At 39.0% G+C, this 25,222-nt stretch overlaps 1 protein-coding gene across 1 annotated transcript in view; it reads left to right on the top strand.

Moving 5' to 3' along the window:
• The first annotated feature begins 852 nt into the window (after positions 1-852).
• The window catches only part of LOC136977818 (glycine receptor subunit alpha-2-like), a 36,629-nt gene continuing 12,259 nt past the window's right edge, over positions 853-25,222 (top strand). The window contains exons 1-3 of the mRNA XM_067273395.1: positions 853-901; positions 6,338-6,405; positions 23,667-23,734. Coding sequence (XP_067129496.1) covers positions 23,732-23,734 — 3 coding nt within the window. The 5' untranslated portion in view covers positions 853-901; positions 6,338-6,405; positions 23,667-23,731. The remainder of the gene's footprint in view (positions 902-6,337; positions 6,406-23,666; positions 23,735-25,222) is intronic.

The raw sequence follows: 25,222 nt of genomic DNA, 5'->3' as shown, positions 1-25,222 counted from the left end.
ACAGTATCGGCCAGTATCGCTACTTTAAAACTACTCGCGATACCGGTATCGGTACTTTTGTGGTATCGGGACATCTCTAATTATGTACTATATAGGCTAACTGTTCGTTCTTATAATCAAATTTTAAGAATATATTTTTGAGAACTGTAGCTAATGTTTTTTAAAACTTTCGACTTTTCCTACATAATATACTTAAAATAAATTTATTTAATTCTTTTAATTTGAATTGGTAATTTTATATTATCGAGTAAATCAATAAATTCCAGTTACCGTATTATTTATTATAAAGAAAACAGTTTTCATTTTAAAAAGACTTTTCTCCATTTAAGATGGGAATTTGACGTTTTTTCTTCGATTTTTTCCGGAATGAAACGTCAGAAAAATAGCCTAATTGTTTTATATAATAAAGTATAAAAGTGTTCGTGCCGAAAATCATTATTATTTAAATCCATTAGCGTTATTTTTATAAGCTATTGTATTTCTTTTTAAATATCGATTAATATATTACTGCTCTCAATAAGCTACCGGTAGCCTATTGTATAGTCTATATTATAGAGAAAATGCACCGTACGTATAGGATCATCGGTTGCGGGAGAGAGTAGGAATAATTTATTATCCTTTCGAATTTGATTATCTTATTTATATTTACTCTTCGATCCGCTTGTGGATTCTAATCGACCTTTATTGAGTAAGTTTTTGCGTGCATTTGCTTGCAGATATTCGTTGAGGTAATCAATATCTAGTCTTATTTGTTGGGTGCTCCACTGTACGTGTACGAAGATTACGCGACGTACCACATTTGAGGCTTTGTTATTTCTAAACTTTATATCATGATATTAACTATGGAATTGTGGCTAGGTGTTATCGTTTATTTTCTATTTCTTAAATTTGTCTTTGCAACGTGAGTAGATATTTTAAAAACTACTTACTTAATAATTCACGAAAATGACTGAATAGCAAAATTTATCTTATCTTAATTTATTATTTATCTTAAGTTTGAATTAGCGTAATTATATAATAATTATATTTATTAGTATTTAAATTTACTAAATAAATAAAAAATAGCGTTATTAAATAAAAAATAGCGTTATTAAATTAGATGTATTTTTTACATTTAGTTTTGTGTCTACATAATGTACGAGACAAACTTTACTTACTACACGAAATGTTGATTAAACCAGCATACCAGTCTTTTAAAATCCTATTCGATTTTAATTTTATTAAGCAAATGTGTCCTAGAATATCAATCGATAACCGAAATTTTACATTAAAAAGAACTAATGTATAGAATAGTTTATGAAATTCTAGTATAAAACTAATCGGCAGAATCGGAAGAGGGGAAAGATGAAATTAAAAAAATCTACCGACTCTTAAAATAAAATATAATAAGAAGAGAAATATGTTTATAATTTAAAGATCTCATTTTTTCGTAGGAAAAACATTAAGTAATTTTCTAAATAGCGTGTTATCGATATTTTTAAAGTATTCAAAATTATCTCAAATTTGTACATAAAAATGAATTCATATAACTTATATACCGATGTCCACCAGTGGTCGAGTAGATAAAACCGCCGAACACTGGTAGCGGAGTTCGCGCCTCATCGACGATCGTGCAGCTTTTCGAGTTTACTTTACGTATCTTACGCCTAAACGGGGTCCAGGTTTTCAGAAAAAGTCCTCCAAAAGTCACTCCCTCCTTGGCAGACCGTCCTTGTGTTGCGCTTCCTCATTCCATCACTTCAATCCATTCCCTATCTTTCAAATGTACTCGTTATATTTTCTTCTATGCACTACTTTCTTCTCTAAATATGACAATTTAATTGTAATTTTAATTGTATGACGACATGAATTATCGAAAGGACATCTTGACAATTTATATTTATTTTTCTTTATGTTAATCAAGCTAGAAATGCATTTTTTAATTTATTGATACCTCAATTAATGAAAATTTGAAACACCTTTTTTTTTCCTGATTTAGCTGACTAATTAGTAGAGGATACGCGTGCTTCTACTAATGAATCACTACTACTAATTACTAGAAGCTGATTAAAGTTTAGCCGATTAGCGTAGAAATTCATAAAAATCGTTACGAGAAACAAATTAGAAAAATTTAACTATAATTTATTGTAGTAAATCGTGCGAGTAAATTACAAACTAGCTGCATTTTCCCGACATTGCTCGGGCTTTTAAGCCACGGGGTCGAGTTGGGAGAGGGCGGTAAAAACAATGGTCTTAGTTACCGAAATGTACAGTACATTTATCGGCCTCGGTATTTACAATAACGAAATTGCAAAGTACAAAATTCTCGGGATAAAGTTAACAGGGGAGTGAAACACCAACACGTTTGAACCGTAGACTTAAATTGTACCTTCGCCACTTGGCCACGCCCGAACCATCGCACCTTTCTCGACTCTCTCTTCGGCGGCATTATCTGAAGAGAAGTCGAACAAACCGAAACCCTCTATAGATTCAGTTTTCTTATTTTGAAAGCTATTTGTTCACGCTTATTAAATATATGCACGGATAAGTAAAATGGCTTTAAAATATGTTATGTTAATAAAGGAAAAGAATTTAATACCTAAAATAATTTATTTATTTTCGAGTATAAATTTTCTAGAAATTATGAAAATATAGGGCCTATAAAAGCCTTTTCGTTCCCTCTTAAAACTGTAGTAATCATTAAAAGTTAATAAATAAAAAAATATTATTAAATTGTTATAACAGTTGAAAATTTGTTAACATTTTAATAATATACATTAAATATAGAACACGCGTACATCACTGTCGCCTCGACTCTTTTCAATGTTTTTTTCTATGTAAAAACGCATGCGACAGAACTGCCCGATAAATTGACAGAAAAGGGTAAATACTTCTTCACTAGAGTACCTAGATATCAGAGTAGCGACAGACGAGTCATCGCCGCCATGTTCTGTCGACTGTCAACACACGGTCTATGGGTTTACAGTAAGAAATGACGGTGCTTTTTAGTTTAATAAAGCATTTTTACGAATAAAATGCTTTATTAAACTAAAAAAAACCGACATTTCTTACTGTAAACCCATAGACCGTGTGTTGACAGTCGACAGAACATGGCGGCGATGACTGGTCTGTCGCTACTCTGATATCTAGGATTACTACTATTGTTTTAGAAGTCCAAAGAACAATAAGAGTATCTGTAATTGTCGATATTTAGTTCAAATGATTTTAACTCGGAAATACCGGGACATTGGACGGGTTTCTAAAAGCAATCATCCTGCCACTTTTAAATGCAAATCGAGACTTAACATTAATTGCTTTTTTCGTGTAAATATAAATTATTGATTTAAATAACTAATGTTGTAACCCGCTGCGATTTCAAGAAACAATAATACTGTTTTATTTAATTTACAAAAAGTACAGACGAAAAGAATTAGGTTAAGTGGCAAGTAACATGACCATCGAATGTTCACAAACACGACTTTAAATCGGGTGATTTTTTCCGTGGAAATTTAATTATAGGTTCGGCTATGCCGGGAGATAACAAAGGTTAAAAAACGCCCTGTACAGTACTTCGTGCGACATTTCGTGCGAAAGGGCCGCGCACGTATAATTTTATAGGAAAACAAATAAATATATTTTATTCTAAGAAAAATTTACCGTATACTTGTGTAAGTAATAAAAATATTATTTTAAATATTAATATCGTAAAAATTTATAAATTGCCATATTAAATTTTCAGAAGGTTATAACTATTATTGAAATAATAACACAGAAAACGTTCGTCCTTAACTGATAACATAACAAAAACGTTGTAAATACACGTTAAAGCCAGAACAAATACTGTACACAAAATAAATATAATAATTCAAGTTTTATTTTCAAAATTTAAAAAAATATATATACATTATTTAAACTTTCACGATTAAGGTAAATAAATTATTCAGAAATTTTTTATCCTACCAATTATAATACCAATTTATAGTGGAATAAACAAGATAATTCATAGGAAGAATAAGTGATAGGAAAATTTATAGTTGTGGGAGCGAAAAATTGATTTCTTGCTATAATATACCCGAAAACGTTCCGTATACATATAAAGACGATGCGATTAAATTTTTTATGGTGTTAATTATAAATAACGAAATGCGAAATTCTCAATAAATGCGTTGAAATGTATTGCAAATTAACATTAAAATCAATTTTATAATTGACATCGTTAAATAGGGTAGCTGTATTCTTATTACTTTAACTCTGTAATCCTTTAAGTCAAGTATAGTATTTTCTACTGTCTGTTGTCTGTCCGCCTTTCCTTAATCTCAAAAAAAAATTTTAAAAAAATGAGATAAATGAGAGTCGAGACCAGATACGAAAAGCTTAGCAGCAGAAGGGCCCGATTAACTATATACAAATTCCCTGTTTAGACCAAAAGTCAAGTTATTTCAATTCAAAACTTTTCTCCCGAACGGAGTTAGATCGATGACCGGTGTGACACTATTGTTAGCGGATGTACAGAGCAAGCCACTCTAATCTGAGATAATTTAAATTAAAAAAAATTTAAAATATGATTAAAAATTACAGCCCTTATTTATTGTGATGATCTCACAATAAATAATCGCTCGTTATTTTACACTTCGGTCGCGTACAGTAAAATTTTATTGAAAAATAGAAAGAACAGAGAATAATCATACGTAAGCGGAAATGAAATTAGTGGCCTTCTAACAAAACGGAAATAGATTAATTATTTTTATTTAAAAATTGCACCTTAAAAAGCGGAGCACTTTTTAAAACTTTTTCCGTCCTGTGAGCACTAAGAGAGCCTCTTTTAGCCAGCCCATTATGGGTTCGACCGGGCCCACAATGGGGCGTCCGGGTGGTGAGGGACGTATCCGGTCGGATCACCCCCGAAAAATTCCTGGGGTTTCTTTGATCCCAAGCAAAGAGCATTATTGATTTTTGGTGAAATTCTTGTCCGAAGTTTACACAAAAAAAGAAAAAAAAACAAAAAACTTGCAACTGAGAAAGCGCAATCTGATTCAAGGCCCATTATATTGATCATAAGTAATGCTCTGCGCAAAAGATCTATATTTTTGCTTTAGTTAGGCTAGCTTTATAGTATTTGAATTCATCATTAGTATTAAAACTTTGGGAATTTCACTCATATTCCTGCAAGAGAACATTTTCTTCTGTTACATCGTAATTGCCGCATGAAAACCTGAATATTGTGTTTCTAAATTAATTAATGCCTTTTCTAAAGCGATAAATGTTATGGCATAAGATTTTTTAAAATTATAATTGGCCGATAGATCTAATATACGGTTTACTACACCACAATAGTGCCATTTGGACACCATGTAGCCTAGTGTAAATTGTACTTGACAGCTGGATGATCGATGCGACTGACCGTCCGCTTGGCAAGTAATTAATAAGTGAAACTAAGTGGAAAGAGAAGAACGGTGAAGAAATAATTACAGAAAACATTTTATAATAGATTAATAACTGTTTGTAAATGCTTACTTACGGGGTAGTCCACAAATAGATATAAGATTAGAATCCAGTCAGTGGTACTTGTCTGTCTGTATTTTTCCATATACTGTAAATAGAAAATTTTCTAATTAAGGAATTTGAAGGGAACAATGCTTTGAGTGTTTGTTATAAAGAGAACAAATCATCAGTTGCGACTTTGCAAGTATGAAATGTACAGTACCTAGTAGTCTGCCGCAACGTAAATGGTCAGAATTCGAAATAAAGAGAATGTTACCAGAAGATTTGAAATTTGTTCATTATATAGCATAATAAACCCCGTATGTTTGTATCCTACATTTTTCAGGGATCGTGTGTTGATCGATGTCGAAAGCATTCGAAATTTCAGATTTCTGTAAGTATATAGACTGCGTGTACACAAAAGTACAGACAATTGTTTGAGTTTTATATTTTATAAACAATTCTGCTTTTAATATAAAACTTTTAAGTAAAAATATCTGCACAACTACATATTTAAGTACAGTATAAGTTACACACAAGCTGTTTTCTTTTATACTTAATCAATAATATACATTCTTTTTATAGTTTTATATATATATAGGGCCTATGCCTTGTAGACATACTGTTAATTACAAAATAATTTATATTTATCCAGAAAAATAAGCTTAAATGAGTTGTAAAAACAGACATGGAAGCAAAATAATATAATTATAATGAAAAATTATTATATTAAATACTGTATATGATTAGATCAAATAATTAACAAATGTTATTATTTAGATAAATAAAATAAGTATTTACTTAACTGGAGCATTTTTATTATATTAAGTTAATATATACTTAAATATAAACGATATATATGCTTTTTTTTAATTAGAAATCATTTAGAAGAATTAGGAATTATTCCAGAGGATTATAGTAAATTTGTTGCTCCTATTATTAACGGTAAGTGTGTCTTTATTTTAAAGAAAACAGAAAAACGCTGTAATATAATAATATTAAAACTTAAAATACCTCAAATCAGTAATGGTTTGCCCCTGTACACCATACTTGTTCTTTGACAATAGAGTCGCGCCAGTCATTCATTTAACACCTTTCGGGGGGAAAATTTGAATTAAAATAACATGACTTCTGGTTTTCAGCGGAAGTTCATATACAGTTAATCGAGGCCTTCTGTCTCTAAGGTTTCCATATCTGGTCTCAGCATTTGTCTATCCAATTCCGTTCTTGAGATTAAGGAAAGGACAGGACGGACGACAGTGGGGAATTTATAGGTCTACAATTTTTTAAATTGCAGTCCAACAATGAACTGAGTACTAAACGTACTTTTTCTATCAGCTATATACAAGGTAAGGCGGTATTTATTAATGCGGACAAGCTTTCATTTTGGGGATAAAAAAACTACTGTCCGCGTACATTTTTGTGAACTTCAGAGTGATGGCGTTGTAAAAATGGGAGATTTTCTCCTGTTAACAGCGCAGCGTTAAACTTAGAATTGAGTAATTCTAAATTTAACGCTGCGCTGTTAACAGGAGCATTCGATGCGCTGTTAACAGGCGAAGAACGATATTAAAAATGTAACATCGTTCTTCGCCTAATTTATTTTGTTCCAGTTCCGACTTTCATTAGCAACCGCTTCATTGTTTGGTCACTTATAAATTGCATTTAGCGCTATCTTTTGTAGTATATTTACAGTTTATGGTAATCTACTGTTTCAACTGCACTAAATTAGATTAAAAGACTCGAGTCTATCGAATTTTCTTTCAGATTTTATACATGTATAGGTATAGTTTTTATTACATATACACAGTACTCTTGCTAATCCGAACAAATTGCGTGAGATTAGCATGATGAAAATAAAAAAAGGAAATCACAAGGGATTGTAAACATAAGGCAGTACAGTAAAATCTGTTTACAATAGAACACAATGGTATCGGCCAGAATTTTCCGTTTTATAGTTATGCAGGGGCGTGCCGTGACATTTGATGACAGGGAAGCTGTGTTTCTGTAAGAAGCCGACTTCCAGGTGCAATCAGTTAACTGCGCGTCAGTGATGGTCTAGGGCAGGGCTTCTTAAATTTTTTTATTCACGATCCCATTTATGATTGTGACTTTTTTCGCGACCTCCAAAAAATATATATAATAAAGATATATAAATATTTTGCAACGTACATGTGAAATACAATGAAAATATACATATACTGTATATTGAAGATATATACAAATTTGCAAAAACAATAATGGTGTACTACCACAGTTCACTCTTGTGTTACAATGGTACAGACAACTGAATACACTAAAGTGCAACAACACTACACTAGTTCACACTACAATCAGTGTTGCCGAATCGTTGTCTCGCTGCACCAGAAGTGACACAAAGTGCAACTCACGAAATCTACGACACAAAGCATGCCATTTTCAAACTCTCACAAATTATTTTCAATATTTTACATTAAAATCTCGTGACCCCCGAGATTTCGCTAAGCGACCCCAAATGGGGTCGCGACCCATAGTTTAAGAAGCCCTGGTCTAGGGCAGTGGTTCTTAACCTTTTTATACTCGCGACCCACCAAATATTTCATGATTTTTTGAGACCCGTATAAATACTCCGTATTTACTCGCATATAAGACGAGGTTTTTATTCATTTTTCACTGCTTCGAAAACCTAGGTCGTCCTATACGCGCCAGCGAAGGATTTTTTGCGTTTTGAAATAATTTCTGTGAACCGTGTATACTTCACGCCGTCATTATAGGTCTACAGTCTATTTAGCGTAAGTTGGCGCCTACCGTAAACAAATTAAGACACACTTTCCTTTCTTTATCGGTTTAATCCTCCGTCCATTAATTAAAAATCGCGTTGCATCACATTCGTTGGCAGAAAATAGTTTCTAGTTATTTATAAAAACATTAATGAAATACGGGTCATTTATCAATGATTATAAATATAGTTATTTTATATTAGGTGAATTGTTATTTTTAACGAATATTAGCACATTCTGAATCATTAAAAACAAACTTTTTCCGGTCCTGCGCATTACAATGTTTTGGTTTTGTTTTCCATTCATCACGTATTAAGGCAAACGTAGTTGTTTGCCTTAATACGCGCATTTGATAATATTTTATTTGTGATTAAACGAAATAAAATTAGAATTGTATTAATAAATCTAATTTTCTTTATTTTGATGTCTAAAGTCCCACCTCGTCCTATATGCGAGATGGTCTTATACCCGAGTAAATACGGTACATATTATGCGATTATTTTCATATTTTAACGTACTTTGAATTACTTAAAATTAATATTTTATTACAACCGCATTACGTATCTTATTACAAATTTCTATACTACATGTGAAAAACAACGATAAGATTGCTGTCGTATATTCGAATTCGTGTACGCATATTCCCGATGGAAGCGCCGCGTTGTCAAATACGGAACAGCTTCACGGCCAAAATAACTGAACGGTGTAAAGCCAGATTACGCGCATTGGCGCACGCGCTTTACAGAGCGCCAACCCCTGGCGGTTTAGCTGGTGGATGCTACATATCAAAACATCGTATAACAATTCCAAAGATACTATCCACTGGCAGGGAACCATTTGACTAAGTGCATTGTTTTAAGATTTAAAAAGTAAAGAAGATTTTGTTATATTTATGCACGTTTCTTTATAAAGCTATATTTAATTATAATTTTCTTTTAATTCAAATTTTATTGACAGATTTTCAGACAGAAAATCTTTAGAATTTTTATCACTTTTACGTGTTAATGATTTTAAATATTATGAAAAACAATTTTCACAATCCACGACTCACTTTGATCTCGATTGCAACTGTCGCTAGTCGAACGTCGAGCTCTTCGCGCAGGCATCCGCTCGAAAAGAACCTGGCTGTTGCACGCCATGATAAAACAGGTGTACTATAGATTACTATGTATGGAATTTCAGGACTTCGAGGATAACTTTTTATTTTTCGTCTCCGGTCCAAAAGTAGGGTATCGTTGAACTCGTCTCGGTCCCCTCAGTTCAGATATATACTCATAGTCCCGAAATTCCATAGATAGTAATCTATAGTATCCCCGATAACACTGACATAACTACTCGATAAATCACGAACACCAACAAAGAGATGAAAGTTTTGGTTAGAAATACTATAAATACTTTTTCTTGTCATTTATCTAAGATTAGCCAGATCTCATCATCTCTGCAAATATCTTTTATTTCTCTTCTTGCCCAACGCGTCTTTCGCTGCCATCTCGCTTCTTCTCGCGCGCGTGGAATTGTGGGAACTGTCTTCTGACTGGATCTAGTTTCAAAACATCTTTCTTGCGTCGATGGCGATCGAACCCGGTTTCGGCCGTGATTAAAACGGTCTCTCGACCGTTTTAATCACGGCCGAAACCGGGTTCGAGAGAGGTCGCGTCACAGCGCAGTCGCCGATCTTATCACAATCTAAATTGAAATGCTCGGTGCGAACGGGGACAACTGTGTGCCAAATTTCAACTTTCAACTATTAATAATAAGAGCAGAGCTCAAACGGTTATTAACCATCTTGATTATATAAAATTTAGCTGTTGTTAAGCCGAAAATTTTCGCTTTATTCGCTTTACTCGAAAATTGCATAACGTAATCCGTTACGTTATGCAATTTTCTCTAAAAAGTCTTCCTTTTCTTCATTAGACAGGCTTCCGGCTTATAATAGTACTTTAGTAGCGAATTCTTATTCCAAAATTTTTCCGCTTTAGACAGGTTTTACTGTATTTTCCTGTAATCTTTTATAATTTGCTTTTCTTAATGACTTTAAAAATCTTAAATATACGTTAAATTGTGTAGTACATACTATACAAGTTATCGTATGTTTTTTAAAAAAATATTGCAAATATTGAAATAACAAGTTTCTGTATCAGACTGTACGCTGTTCAAAGGCAAAATATATTTTCCAAAGAAGTGTTGTAACATCGTGTCGTCGGTGTGCTTCTTGTTTCATTTACGCTAATTACCTTGGGAGCGTGGCTCCAAAATGCAAGCTTACTGGTGCTGGTAACTGCCAAAAGAAAGAACAGAGTTAGACAGATGTGTAAGACCGCCGACTTCCAGGGGAAAACAGTTAATCGCGCGTCAGGAAAACCTAGGGTCGAAAACGTATGTGGGTGGTGGCGGTAGGAGACAAAGATGACAAGTGTCTTACACAAAACCGTTTATTCTAACTACTAAGTTAACTTACATATTATTGGTACAAATTGCGATCTAGATCGACTCTTGTGGTGATAGAGATCTCCAGTTGTCGGTAGTCGGATGCGGTCCGTCTTCCGAAGATGCGTGCCCGGGGCTGGGATGACGAACTGTCTATTGCACTGGACGTGTGGCTTGGACGGGGGTCACCAGCTGGCGGACGTAGGTTCTGGCGTCTGAGGTAACACTGGTCCAGAGGAGAACTGCTGCACTTCTTCCAAGAACGACGGAAGGAGGGTCCACCCCTTGACCTTGCGACTCGGGAGTTTTATAGGAGTTTCCCCCCTGAATTTCACCCTTTTGATTGGTTCTATTCTTCCTCTCCCTTACCCCGATTGGTCATTTCTTTTGTTTCTATGCGAAACTGGAGACCGATCTGGGTCGGGAGAGTTCCGAGAGGTGTTGACGGAGTCTTTGAAGTTCGTGCTCGTATATTCCGGCCGTTATGGTCCTCTCTTTGACGTTTTTGACCTCACGCGGTCCGCCAGATGCTTCGGTGGCCATTTACCCCCCTCTGTTTCCCGTTTCCGACACTCGTACACGAGCACCTGGACAAAGCTCCCTCTCTCTCGGTTGACATCCCCTCGGTCGTTCATTATCGTGTCGCGTTTGTTTTAGGATAAGTTTGGGAGAGTTTCTTTCGTGTCTGGTTTACATCACCAACACATGTTCCTGACACGGTTTGACTCTCGAAACTTTCCGACTTCGGAACTTTATAATTATTCACCATTTTTACGCGTTTTTGCGATCCCTACACGGCTCCCCGCCATTTAAAAATGTCGCTCCAAGGTCAGCGACATTTTACCTGGCGACTCGGGTTGCCAGTCCGATCTCCGCGCCTGCAGAACCTGCGATCCCGTTTTCTCCTCCCCGGCCGAACCGCGTGGGTTTCCGCTTTGGTTCGCGACCGATCGGTTATCGCATTGACCGTCAAACAAACTAATTAGTACAAAAAGTTTAATATGGATTATAAAAATTTTCTATTACTACATATACTAACTACATCATAATTAATATAGATAATTACAAAACAAAGGGTTATAACAAATATTATAAAATGCTTATATTTTTTTTTTTGTTTTCATCATTGGGGGCGCCAACTTCTGGCTCTCCCCGCCGCCAGGAACATTTCTTCCCTTTTTTGGAAAGCTTGTCTCTCCCGATCTTGGCGCTGGATAATTCTTTGCATCTGTTCCAAGATCGCTTGGCCTCTTCCCACCCCCTGTCGGGGCCGAGGTGAAAGGGCGTCGTTGTTTCTCATCGGCGGCAATCGGGCTCCTCCCGCCTGCAGGGAATCGTCCTCCTTTGGGGTGCCATTCACCTTGTTTATGGCCGCCGATACCGCTTTTTCCACTTCCCTCCGCAGGTCAGGGTCTATTTCGGCCCGCTGCGGCAAGAGGATTATTTCGGGGTTTCCCCGCCGGGGGTTTTGTGTCACCCGCCGAAGGGCGCCCCTCACGGTGTCCGAGTTCACCGTGAATTCGCTTTCTGGCCATACCGAATGGCCTGTTGCTCTCTCGGCGCCGCCTTCTTCCGTATTCCATGTTGTCTCCATGTCGATTGTCTTTTCTGTTAAAGATAAAAGGAAAGAATGATTAAATGATGAAAGCGTGTTTAATATGCCGGCTGGTCCCCTCTTTTTCTACGGAAGAGCGATTTCGTACGCGATCTCTCCCGAATATGTATGCATATATGTATCTTTATAAGCCGAGGAGGGGAACCTCATCTGACGCCGAACAGGGGCCCTTTCAGTTCTCGCTATCCGGTTCGGGTTCCTCGACAGTCCCTCGATTTCTTACGGGGAAGATAGTCACCAGCACATTTAGGACGTGACTCTCGAGCATCCGCTCTAACATTTTTATGCTTACGGTCATGCAATCTCTCATTCGTATGATGAACTTTAAGTCTCCGGTCACGCTCCTGGGAATAGATTCCCATTGCAATGTCTTGCCTCTGCCGCGAACTTCAATTCTTACTCGGAAGCGCCCTGATTCTTTGCGGCTTCCTACATTTTGAGCTATGATATAAAGTGGGGAGTTCTCGTCGATTGTTTCTGTCTTAATGATTTGGATAATGAAATCCTTTTGGTGACAATGGAGACAGGATATCCACGTGAGCGGTATGGACGCATCTAATCCTACGATGGACATCCGTACTGAGTTATGGTTTATATGATGTATGTAAGAGTGGTGCTCGGTTAGGTGCGGTATTACTTGTTGGTATACTCCTTCCCAGGTGCAAGCATCATCCAAGGAGGGGCAAGAACACGTCCGGAAGGGACAGTATTGCTCATGCACTCTTCTGTCCTTGAGAGGTCTTCTCTCCGGACATCCGTTGTCTTTATAGGCACACGGCAGAGCTATGATTTCGCCCAGCTTTTCTAGGGTCAGATTTCTAATATTTCTCAATTCTCCGCGGCAGACGGGGCATTGTCGAACTTGTGATTTGCATCGGGCACAGACTGTATGGCCCGACAGACATTGGAAGGTAGGGGGTGCCATGTGTTCATAGCATACCGGACACTCGAACAAGGCCACCAGGGCAGGATCCGGAAGGGAGTCTCCGGGTGATGCCTGTTCCGGGATAGCCACTGCTCGGTCTTCCTCCATTTTCCTCGTTTCTATACAAAAGGAAAAGAAAAATTGGTTGAGTTTTCTAACTAACGGATTAATATAAAATTCTACTGCGACACGAGATAAAATTTTTCGCGCCGGTTTTTTTTTTTTTTTTTTTTTTTTTTTTATAACCGTCTCATTTGCGACGGAATCGTTTCAAAACCGACGGGAAGTGTTATGGCTTCTTCCCGTTTCGGTTCGGTTAATTTTTCTCGCTCGTCCTCTCTTTCCTCAGGAATGTTGGGAAGTGGCTTCGCTTTCGTGGTCCTCGGTAACTGTTCTGTCATCTCCAATATGACGGGTTCTATTCGTTCTTCCCTTTGGAAAGATGGATAAGGACTCATTGACCTTTGTCTTCCCAAGCAGTGTGGCCGCTTGTGGCATTTCCAAACCATCAGAAGGATCGATATAATAACAGCAGGGACCACAAGACTTAGATTCCACATTGAGAATGGTTGTTCTGACACACCTGGTGTTGACGAAGGGATATCCGTCTTTACTGATTTGATCTCTTGATCTATTTCCTGTAGTCTTCGTTTTGATAATTCCAGGGACCACTCCTGTCCTCGGGGTTGGAGCACACCCGGGGTGATGTTTCCCCGGATGTATCCCTGCAAAATTCTCATCTCAGTACGATTTAGAACGTCCGATATTGCGGGTATCACGTATTGATTTCGGAGCGCAATTCTAAAGGAGGTTCTTGATTGGAAGTGTGCCGTGAGTCGCACGCCGGGCACATGGCCGGTGCAGGTCATCGGCAGTCTAAATATTCCTGTGTTGTTCAGTTTAATCATCTTGACTGGTGAGCGTTGCTGATCTCTCTCCAGATTGCACTCGATAACCAAATTTAGAGGTGATGGGGTAGAGTATATCCAAGTCCCTTCTTCGTCGATACGACGGAACATTGGTTTCGGATATACAGATACTCTTCTTTTACAGAGTTTGTTTACTACTGGCTCATCTGCCATGAATAACGCATATTCGCACGACTGATATGGAAGTCTCCACACGGCGACTTCTGGTGCACAAATCGTGGTCAATCCAGACCTACATTTTTGCAAGTCATGGGCTTCTAGCAACATGTAAAGTTGTCGATTCCTCGATAAAGCGATATACGGATATTCGGTCTGGTAATGGGCAAATGTTTTGGAAGCGGGAAAGTATGCGGGAAATTGTACCGCTTCGTACAAGTCAAAATATCCTTCGGGGGTGATTAATGGAAACTTAGCAAAGATTCTCAGCGTCGACGGAAGTGCCACTGCTATGGTGGTTATCCATTGATAATATTTAAAGACGTTGTCTTTGTTTAGGGTCTCGATCAACGAGATTCCGCTAGGTAAATGTTTGTTTATTTCCGTTAGTGCTTCTAACAGCTGTGACCTTGGCAGGAAATATGAGCTGAGTCTGTCGTTCTCTAGCATCTCGACTGCCTGTCTTAAGTTCGTGACGCCGATTCGGAACTCCATGACGGCATTTTCTGCATATCGAAGTGCTGTACTTACGACGAATGTATAACTGAACATTTGGAGTTGTTTGTCTAAATAATCTTGACGTCTAATCATCATGTCGATGTACTTCCGGTTGTCCTTGACCGCTTGTAGGGTTTGGTTCATGACGGTTGTTTGGGCCTCTAAAATGTGCACAAATTTTTGTTGATTTCTGGATAATTTATTTATTTGACTGTTCATTGCTTCAACTTCCTCCGAGGTTGCAGTACCGAAGAGGAACTTCAAGATTTTTCCTCCAACGTCAATTAATCCTCGTTTCGATCGGGAGGGATTTCCTGTAGTTACGGTGGATTTTAGTTCTTTATATTCTGTCTCGAAGTCGGTGAGGGATCGTTGTAGGTTTGTCAGTTCTGCTTCAGCTAAAGTCCACAAGGGTTGCATAGGGTCATCTTGCTTCCGTTTACCTTCTTTAATGACGGGGACTAATGAGGTCAAGTGACGGTGCAAACCACGAAGATAATTGTCGTATTCTTCGAACGATATCTCGATGACCATAGTCCATTGACTCGTGGTCATAAGGAAGTTTCCCTGATGTAAGAATATGATACCTTTGGTCAATGCAGGTACGATCGTTGATACGTCGTTTACAGCGTAGCTTAGCAACATGAACACATAGACTACTATAAACTTTTCCATCGTCATCTGACAAAAAGGGAGTTTACATTGTTACTAGTTTCGATTTGGTGACAATTGATTTAAATGCGCACGCGTATTTACAATAGACCTCGCTCCAGTTGGAGGATGATATCTCCTCTTTCACAAGAAAGAGAAGCTACCATTTACAATCGGCGAACAATCCAGTTGGAGTAGGGTGTGGCAGCCGCGGAAGGCCCTCATTTTGCCGACCGGTCTCGGCGACCTTCGCGTCCCGCACCGCTCCCATATTTGGTTGTATACTTCCCGAAGACTTGGGAAGGACCCACGGATAATCGCTTACTGGTCCTTGACTTCGGAGAGCATAGTTGTGTGTAGGTTGTGACGGGATCACGGGTTGTTCGACTTCCGTGTCTCCGGCGGTGTTTGTGATATCTGTCTGGCTTTGCTGCAGTGAGTCTAAAATGATTTCGTCCCAGGGGTCAACCTGTTCTGTTTGAGGTTGCACCTCCGTTAGGGATGATGGATCTGCGTTGTTCACGCCGGGGCTTCCTTCTCCTGCATCGGGTGGTACAAATTCCAACCTAGCGATTGCAGGTTTCAGCCTATTAGCATGCGTGTGTAATTTCTTCCCGGATTGGATGTGTTGGACTATAAAGTCTACGGGGCTCGTCTCTGCAATTATTCTATAGGGACCGTGCCATCGCGGGGCCAGTTTTCGCTTCACTCCCGCGGGTATAACTACCTCATTAACAAAAACTCTGTCTCCAATTGAGAATTTGTATGGCTTGTGCCTACGTTGATGATAGGTATTTCTATCGTACGCGGCTTTTTCCGCGTGTTCCTGAGCTAATTTGTGGGCTGAGGTCATCCTCGCTCTTAACTCGCTCGCGTAATTTTCACTTATGTCATAACGGGGTCTATTTGGTTCGATAACGATATCAAAGGGGTAAGTCGGATCGCGTCCATACAAAAGGAAAAAGGGCGTTTCGTTAGTACTCGAGTGTACTGTCGTGTTGTACGCGAAGAGAGCATACGGGATCATTTCATCCCAATTGCGCTGATCCGCGTCAACATAATGAGTTAAAATATCTATCAGCGTTTTGTTCAATCGCTCTACCATTCCGTTACATTGGGGGTGATACGCTGTAGTAAGGAGTCTTTCTATTTTTAACAATTCACAAACCTCCCTCATAACCTTGGAAACGAAATTGGATCCTCTATCAGTGAGTAATTGTTTCGGGACCGAATGTCGGAGAATAATCTGCGTGACGAACGCTTTTGCCACTGTTTTTGCCGTAATGTCGGGCAATGGGATCGCTTCGGCCCATCTAGAAAAATGATCGATAAAGACCAATAGATATTTGTTGCCGTTATTAGTAATAGGAAGGGGACCCTGGATGTCCAGTGCAGTGCGTTCGAAGAGTCTTGACACTCGAGGGAACGTCTGCAGTGGGGCTTGGTGTCCGTGTTGGGGCCTTTTCCTCATCGCACACTCTTGACAGCTATCGCAATAATGGGCTATGTTCTTATTCATTTCTGGCCAAAAGAACTGTGTCTGTAGTTTCTTTCGCATCTTTTTCTTACCTACATGTCCTGAACTGGGGATATCGTGGAACAACTTTAAGACATAATCTATCATAACCTTGGGTACGACTATTCTATCCCATTTTTCGTTTCTCTCGGGGTTTTCCTTTCGATGATAAAGGGTTTCGTCTGCGTCTAAATAATAATCTGCGAAGTCTACGTTTGTTTCACGGGAGGACAATTTTCCCATTAACTGTTGTCTAATTTGCTTACAAAAGGGATCCTTTAACTGTTGTTCCTTTATTTGTACCTTACTATATATAGGTTGCATCTCGCAAATTTTCGCTACGGGCATTCGGCTTAACGCATCTGCATTTGTGTGAGCCTTGCCTGGTTTATGAATTATTTCGAACTGATACTCTTGTAATGCTAAATTCCATCGACTAAGTCTCGAACTTTCGTCTTTAACGTTAATAAGCCACCTAAGGGGTCTATGATCTGTGATAATTGTAAATTTTCTTCCATAAAGATAGGGTCTAAAGTGTTTGATCGACCAAATCACGGCCAAACATTCCTTTTCTGTTGTGCTGTAATTTTTCTCGGCTGATTTTAACAATCTGCTTGCATACGCTACGGGAAGCTCTCCACGTTCATCTTTTTGTGACAACACTGCACCTATCGCTGTGTTGGAAGCATCTGTTGCCAATATAAAGGGGCTGTTAAAATCTGGGGACCTAAGCAAGGGTGCTGTAGTCAAAATTTCCTTTAATTTCTCGAACGCGGTTTCATGTTCCTGGTTCCAGTGAAACTTTACGTCGTTCTTTAATAAATCCGAAAGGGGTTTTGAAATTTTTGCGTATTGAGACATGTGTCGTCTATAATATCCTGTCAAACCCAAGAATGCCCTAACATCTCGCTCATTCTGGGGTTGAGGAAAATTCTTAACGCACTCTATTTTTGACCGATCCGGTCGGATACCATCTTCTGAAACTTCGTGTCCTAAAAACTTTATTTGTCGCCTTACAAACTGACATTTCCGGGGCTTCAGCTTCAATCCAGCTGCCGCCAGTCGCTGGAGTACCAACTCCAATCGTTCCAAGTGCGATTCGAAATCTGGGCTAAATACTAATATGTCATCCATATAGACGAGACAAATCTTGTTTTTCAAGCCGCTTAATATTAAATCTGCCATCCTTTGGAATGTCGCAGGAGCTGATGCGATTCCCATTGGAAGGCGATTATATTGATAATGGCCCGACGGAGTGCTAAACCCCGTCTTTTCTTTGGATTCAGGGCTCAGGGGAATCTGCCAGAATCCACTTAGGGTATCCATAGAAGAAAAGTATCGCGCTCTTCCCAGCAAACTCAGTGATTCCTGGATGTGGGGCAACGGATAAGGGTCTAACTGGGTAATTTTATTTAATTGGCGATAGTCCACCACCATTCGATAACTTTTATCAAATTTACGGACCATCAAAGCCGGGAATGCCCACGGAGAGCTGGAGGGCTCTATCACTCCGCTCTTTATCATTTTATCCACTAATTCATCCATTATTTCTCTCTGGGCATATGGAATTCGATATGGGGCACGACATATTGGGGGATTATTTCCAGTATCTATCTTATGCTCTACTAAGTCACAATAACCCAAATCGAAATCGTCCTTCGCGAATACATGCTTATATTTGTATAATAAATCTAGTAGAGGTGTCAGCTTATCCTTTCCTACTTCGCTAAAGTTAAATAAATTCGCAAATTGAGCTCTAGTTAGTTCGTTTTCATTTGATCGCGTCATTTTATTTTGTTTCGCGCTTTCCTTTGTTTCCTCTTCCGCTAAGAGAAAAGTTCCTAACTTACTTCCTCTGTTTAACTTAATCGGTTGTGTTTTTACATTCATTATTCTGACGGGTACTCTACCCTGCTTCCGTGTTTTGACTAACGTGTGGGCAACAAACACGCCTTCTCGTTCGGGGAGTGTCGGTTCAACAACTCCTAATTGTCCTGTCAACGGGGAATGAACTTTCCCCTCCACAATGACTTCTGACCGCGGGGGAATGACGTAATCGTCGGCTAACGTCACTTCCTTAGGAGAGCTGTTCTCTCCCTGCTCTAAACTATTAACCTTTGTTTGTTTTAACTTCTCCCGTTTAGTTTTTCGCTTGCATTTATTTTTCTTTTTCGTTTTCGCGTCTCCTATAGTTCTATTTTCTCTATCGCTACTTACAGTTACATTTAAATCGTCTTTTGACGGTACGCGTATTTTTTCGCCTGCTTTCTCGCTCTTAATTTCGACGCTTTCATTTAATTTGGAACTATCGTCGCTTTCTTTTATTTCGGCTAGTCCCCAAAAGGTCACTGTGTCTCCTGAAGGGAAACTAAGCGTCGCATTCTTAACCGAGATCGTAACGTCGTATTTTTGAATAATATCTCTACCTAAGAGTCCGTCGTTAGGCGTAGTAATCTCGGGGTGCACTAAATAACAATCGTGGAAAAAGGTCAAACGTCCGATCTGGAATTTTAACTTAAACTTTCCGAATGTCTCGATAACGTGTCCGGTGACACTTATTAACTCTACTATTCTAGTCTCCGCTCGCCGCAATCGCGTTGTATCGGGAAATAGCTCTCTAGAAATCAAAGTAACAGCTGCACCTGTGTCTATTGTCAGCTGAACCTTCCTATTTTCTATCTCGCAAATTATTGTACAAGGGGGCAATTCTCTACCTCTTGATTCATTGATTCCCGCTAATTGGGGTGTCTCTGGACCTATCGGCGGTCGATTTATTTCGCTATTTCGTTCTCTAAACGCAACCGAAGTGACTCTGTCGGAGTCTCGCGTTTGTTTATTATCCACGGGCATGTTTTCTGGGGCAGGTAATGCTAAAAATCGAGGGGCGGCTACGTGGTTCGGTGCGCGCTCCGTATCGAAGCTGCTTCCGGACCAACCTAGACCGTAACGCGGGGGATAAAAGGGCAACGGAACACCTTGTCCATTGTTTTCGTATTCAAATTGTCTAAACCGCGTAGGGGAAAAGGGTATCTGTTCCGACTGACTAAATCTAAAGGGGTTCGGCCGATTTCTAACGGGTATCTGCCATTCGAAAACTTCTTGATTCGCTCCCCACCTCCGGGGATCCGGAGGAAAGGCGTTTCCTCTGTACCAATCCAGAGGCGTCGGCATATAATCTCCGTATTCTGCACAATTAGGATTTATCGCTCGGAATTTTGATAATCTATCTACATTCCTTCTCCAAGGGGGTATCGGACCTTGTTCTGAAAAGGGGCCGTAGCAAGGATATCGCGTGCGGGGTTGTCCTTGCGGGTTAGCGGGTTGAGATCGCGGGGAAAATTGTTGCGGTGGGCGTCGCTGCGGGCTCGGGGGATGCCGCGGATTTCGCATCCCGTCATTTGCTCTATCAGCTCCTTGTATCCGATTTGTTCGCGAGGGTTCTCCCCTTTGGAAATTGTTTGTTGGCTTAGGCAAGGGCGGTTGATCGAGCCTTTTTCCTATTGTCGCTAATTGTTTCGAAATTTGCGCGATTTTTGCGTCGAGAGCCGATTCTCTCCGTAAATTGGGTTCTTCCGTTGGCGTGTCGCGCCCCTCTACTGCATCATTGATGCCGGCAACTAAATTTCGCGTTTTTCCTGCCAATTGATCTATCGTTTCTTCGCGGATAGCTATTTTTAAGGCCTCGGCGAAAGTTGCAGGGTCATGCGTCATTACACGCCTTTTTAGCCTGTCCGTTAAGCCATGCAAAAACTGGACGCGCAATTTTTCGTCCAGCTCCCGCTGTTGACAGCGTTTGATAATTGCGTTCTCCTGTTCGTTCGCGCCCGTTTGTTCTATGCTTGTCGCGCTAGCGAGGGATTGCAAGCGAACCGCGAATTCTTGAACCATCTCATCTCTCTTTTGAGAGCACGTATGAAATTTCTGAACGCGAATCGAGTATGGTTCTTGGTCAAAACGCCGGATCATCAGCTTTTGAAAGGTCTCGAACTCCGTTATGCTTTTCATGCTGAGGTCGCGCCATGCAAAATCTCGGGCTACACCTGTGAGCTTGCACTTGGCTATGCTCAGGCACTGCCGAGGAGTCCATCCCGCCAGACTAGCGATCTCTCCCAACGTGTCAAAGAAATCGGTGACACGCCCTGTTTCTCCCGAAAACGTCGGGATTAACCCGCCAAATGCGGAAAAGGAGGGAAGAGAGCCGCTACTGCCACCGTCACGAGGTCGCGTCGGGACACTTGCATCTGCCTCCATCGCTCGACCCACTTGTTAGAAAAACTTTTCGTCGGCGTAACTTACTCAAAATTTTTGTGTGGGGCAATTAAATATCCCACTTCTGACACCATTGTAAGACCGCCGACTTCCAGGGGAAAACAGTTAATCGCGCGTCAGGAAAACCTAGGGTCGAAAACGTATGTGGGTGGTGGCGGTAGGAGACAAAGATGACAAGTGTCTTACACAAAACCGTTTATTCTAACTACTAAGTTAACTTACATATTATTGGTACAAATTGCGATCTAGATCGACTCTTGTGGTGATAGAGATCTCCAGTTGTCGGTAGTCGGATGCGGTCCGTCTTCCGAAGATGCGTGCCCGGGGCTGGGATGACGAACTGTCTATTGCACTGGACGTGTGGCTTGGACGGGGGTCACCAGCTGGCGGACGTAGGTTCTGGCGTCTGAGGTAACACTGGTCCAGAGGAGAACTGCTGCACTTCTTCCAAGAACGACGGAAGGAGGGTCCACCCCTTGACCTTGCGACTCGGGAGTTTTATAGGAGTTTCCCCCCTGAATTTCACCCTTTTGATTGGTTCTATTCTTCCTCTCCCTTACCCCGATTGGTCATTTCTTTTGTTTCTATGCGAAACTGGAGACCGATCTGGGTCGGGAGAGTTCCGAGAGGTGTTGACGGAGTCTTTGAAGTTCGTGCTCGTATATTCCGGCCGTTATGGTCCTCTCTTTGACGTTTTTGACCTCACGCGGTCCGCCAGATGCTTCGGTGGCCATTTACCCCCCTCTGTTTCCCGTTTCCGACACTCGTACACGAGCACCTGGACAAAGCTCCCTCTCTCTCGGTTGACATCCCCTCGGTCGTTCATTATCGTGTCGCGTTTGTTTTAGGATAAGTTTGGGAGAGTTTCTTTCGTGTCTGGTTTACATCACCAACACATGTTCCTGACACGGTTTGACTCTCGAAACTTTCCGACTTCGGAACTTTATAATTATTCACCATTTTTACGCGTTTTTGCGATCCCTACACGGCTCCCCGCCATTTAAAAATGTCGCTCCAAGGTCAGCGACATTTTACCTGGCGACTCGGGTTGCCAGTCCGATCTCCGCTATATAACGGACTTTCGGCTGAGAACCGAAGTCACGTTATTTCAATTCTAAAATATTCTGAAAGGAGTTAGTAATATAATGAAATTGATTATTTATCTAACAGAAAATATATGATGTACAGAGGCAAGCTAGTACTAATTTTAAGTGAAGAGCATATTTTTAAATTTATTTAACTTAAAATATTGATATATGATTAAAAATTGCAGCCCGGCATTGTGACCATGTCACAACAAATATTTGCTCTCGTGCCTTACGTATATATATGGCCTGTTTCCCACGAAAAATCCACCCTGGAGGTACACTCCTTGGCACAACACTCACGTGCTGTGTAACCTTATTCCATCAACCAACCTTATTTATATATTTAAAAAGATGCGTGATAAGTATGCTGATATAGGGACACTTAGTAATTAATGTTATTTTATGCAAGAGATCTTGGCACATATTGGTCGAGTATGATGGGGTCTTACTGCAATAAATTTGTTTTTTGTAAAGCGAAGATACGAATAAATAAATTTCCATTATTTAAACTCTTAAATTATATGGTTTTAAGTTTTAGACTCTTATTAATCATTTGTTAATTAAATTTTTGATATTAAACACAGTAGACCCCTATAACACGGTAGATATGTTCCGTGTTATATGAATCCGTGTTGTACGAGTCACTTAAATACATGAGCCAATCACAGCCCGACACGTGTGCAGTTTAGGAGTTACGGCTGTTTGAAAGGTTTTCTTCCATAAAATTAATCGATTCTAGACTAATTTGACTCAACATTTCCAAAACACATATAATGTTTTGGGAATAATCCATATAAACTATGCTATAAACAAAAAATTGTAGGATTACTTATTGAGTGTGCACCGTTCGACGATGCCATTGCTTAAGCTTGTTTTCGTCGCGGAGCGCTCATCGAAGGGCGGATGCGTGTTTCCTGATCAGCGAATTTTCCGCAGAAAAATAACTTAACTTTGGAGACATCATTAATAAAAATATAATTTTTATGGCCGTTGAATAATAAATGTTTTTTAGTAGGTCCAGTGCTCGGTTAAACTCGACAGTTTGTACAATATCCGCTATTGGTCCAGATTCGACCAATCCTGTCGGGACACGAGTCGGCGATGACGTTTTACCTTGTTATACGAGTCTCTTTTAGCGTGTTATACGAACCCGTGTTATGGGGGTCTACTGTACATCGAAAAATTACATAACGAAATTTGTAAAGTAAGCAATCATAATTACTCACTACATTTTTCCGTTTTAACGTATTTTTTAAATATATTTGTGTGTGTTTGTGTGCGTGTCTTCAAGAAAATAAAATATGGTAAAAATTTATATACAATATTTTTAATTTATCGAATTTTTAATTGATTAAATTTATATTTATTAACAGGTCGTCCAGTATCGGTATACGTTTCTCTTCAAATTTTAGGTATCGATAATATAAAAGAAGCTTCAATGGTAAGGAATCAGTTGTATCTATACGATTGCTTTTAATTATTTACGATTGATTATTGAACATCCTGGTCATTTCCTTGTTTTACTTAATTATTTTATGTACTGTACATTTATTTATCTTTAAATACTTTTCGTCGCTTATCGTTACTCGAATGAGTGAATGATTATTGCTATATCTTTAACTAATTTTTTTTTATAAATAGGCATTAAATTTAGGAAAGATCAGTGGCGTGCCGTCATTGGAAGCGGTGGAAGCGCCGCATCCACCTTCCAATGACCTTCCCTTGTATTTTCTAAAATATAAATTTTCATATTTTAACGTACTTTGAATTAATTAAAATTAATATTTTATTATAACTGCATTATGTATCTTATTAAAAAATTCTATACTATATGTGAAAAAAACGATAATGTATATTCGAATGTCAGTGGCAGAATGGAAGCGCTTCCGAGACAGCTTTCACGGCGAGAATAACTGAATGGTGTAAAGCAGCCAGAGGGCATTGGCGCGTGCGCTTTACAGAGCACCAACCTCACCCGGTTTAGCCGGTGGAAACTACACACGCGTAACGCTTCCAACGATTCTATCCCTTAGCCACTGGGTAGGGAGCTAACTGACTAAGTGAATTGTTTAAGATTTAAAAAGTAAAGAGTATTCAATGTTATTTTTATGTACAGTACGTTTCTTTGCAAAATTATATTTAATTACAGTATAATTAAAAGAAAATTATAATTATATTGGCAGATTTTCAGACATAAAATCTTTAGAATTTTTATCACAATTTTTCCTAGCGGGTTTTAATTCTTTAAATTAAGTAAATTTTATGGAAAATTTTTTGATTTATCTAAATTACATAATGAATCGCAATATTTATATTCGTGTCCGGACTATATTGACAAGTAACTCTTAAACATAAAACATATTATAATTAATGTCGATCCGAACAAAGACGTACTAAAAGAATTATATGATTTAATATCAATAATTTTTACGGTAAAATCTACCAGTGGGTTTGTTGAGCGCAGTTTTTCGACCACGGAGCGAATTCATGTCATACATTGGCCAGGAACACTGGGTCGCTAGCGTGGCTTTCGATAGAAAAAGAGCTTTCAAATACGTTGATGGAGTCGACGACCAGAGAATTTTATGATAAAGTAATTAACGACTTGGCGGAAAAAATCGCCGAATAGAATTACTTTATAAAAAATTTAAAAAAGTTTTTCTATTATTGTTTGTATCATATCAATTTGTATTATTTGTATTTTAGAAGTAAAATACATAAATTGTTTATTTTTGTCATTTCCAGTATTTGTTTAGAACTTTTATGGAAATGTCATGTACCGGACAGGTTTGACCCGTCACGAAAAACGCGAAAAAACGGTTAATTTAGAGAAAAATTTATTAGTTTAAAAAAACGTAGAGAAAAATCGTTTGTAGTCGGACAGCCATTGTTTATATCAAACTGCCAGGCAGAAACCATAAATCGCGGA

Source organism: Centruroides vittatus, unplaced genomic scaffold, assembly GCF_030686945.1.
Source record: "Centruroides vittatus isolate TY-2023 unplaced genomic scaffold, ASM3068694v2 contig_476, whole genome shotgun sequence".
Taxonomy (NCBI): Eukaryota; Metazoa; Arthropoda; class Arachnida; order Scorpiones; family Buthidae; genus Centruroides; species Centruroides vittatus.
Note: the sequence above shows the minus strand (reverse complement) of the source record. Positions and strands in the feature narration are given on the sequence as shown.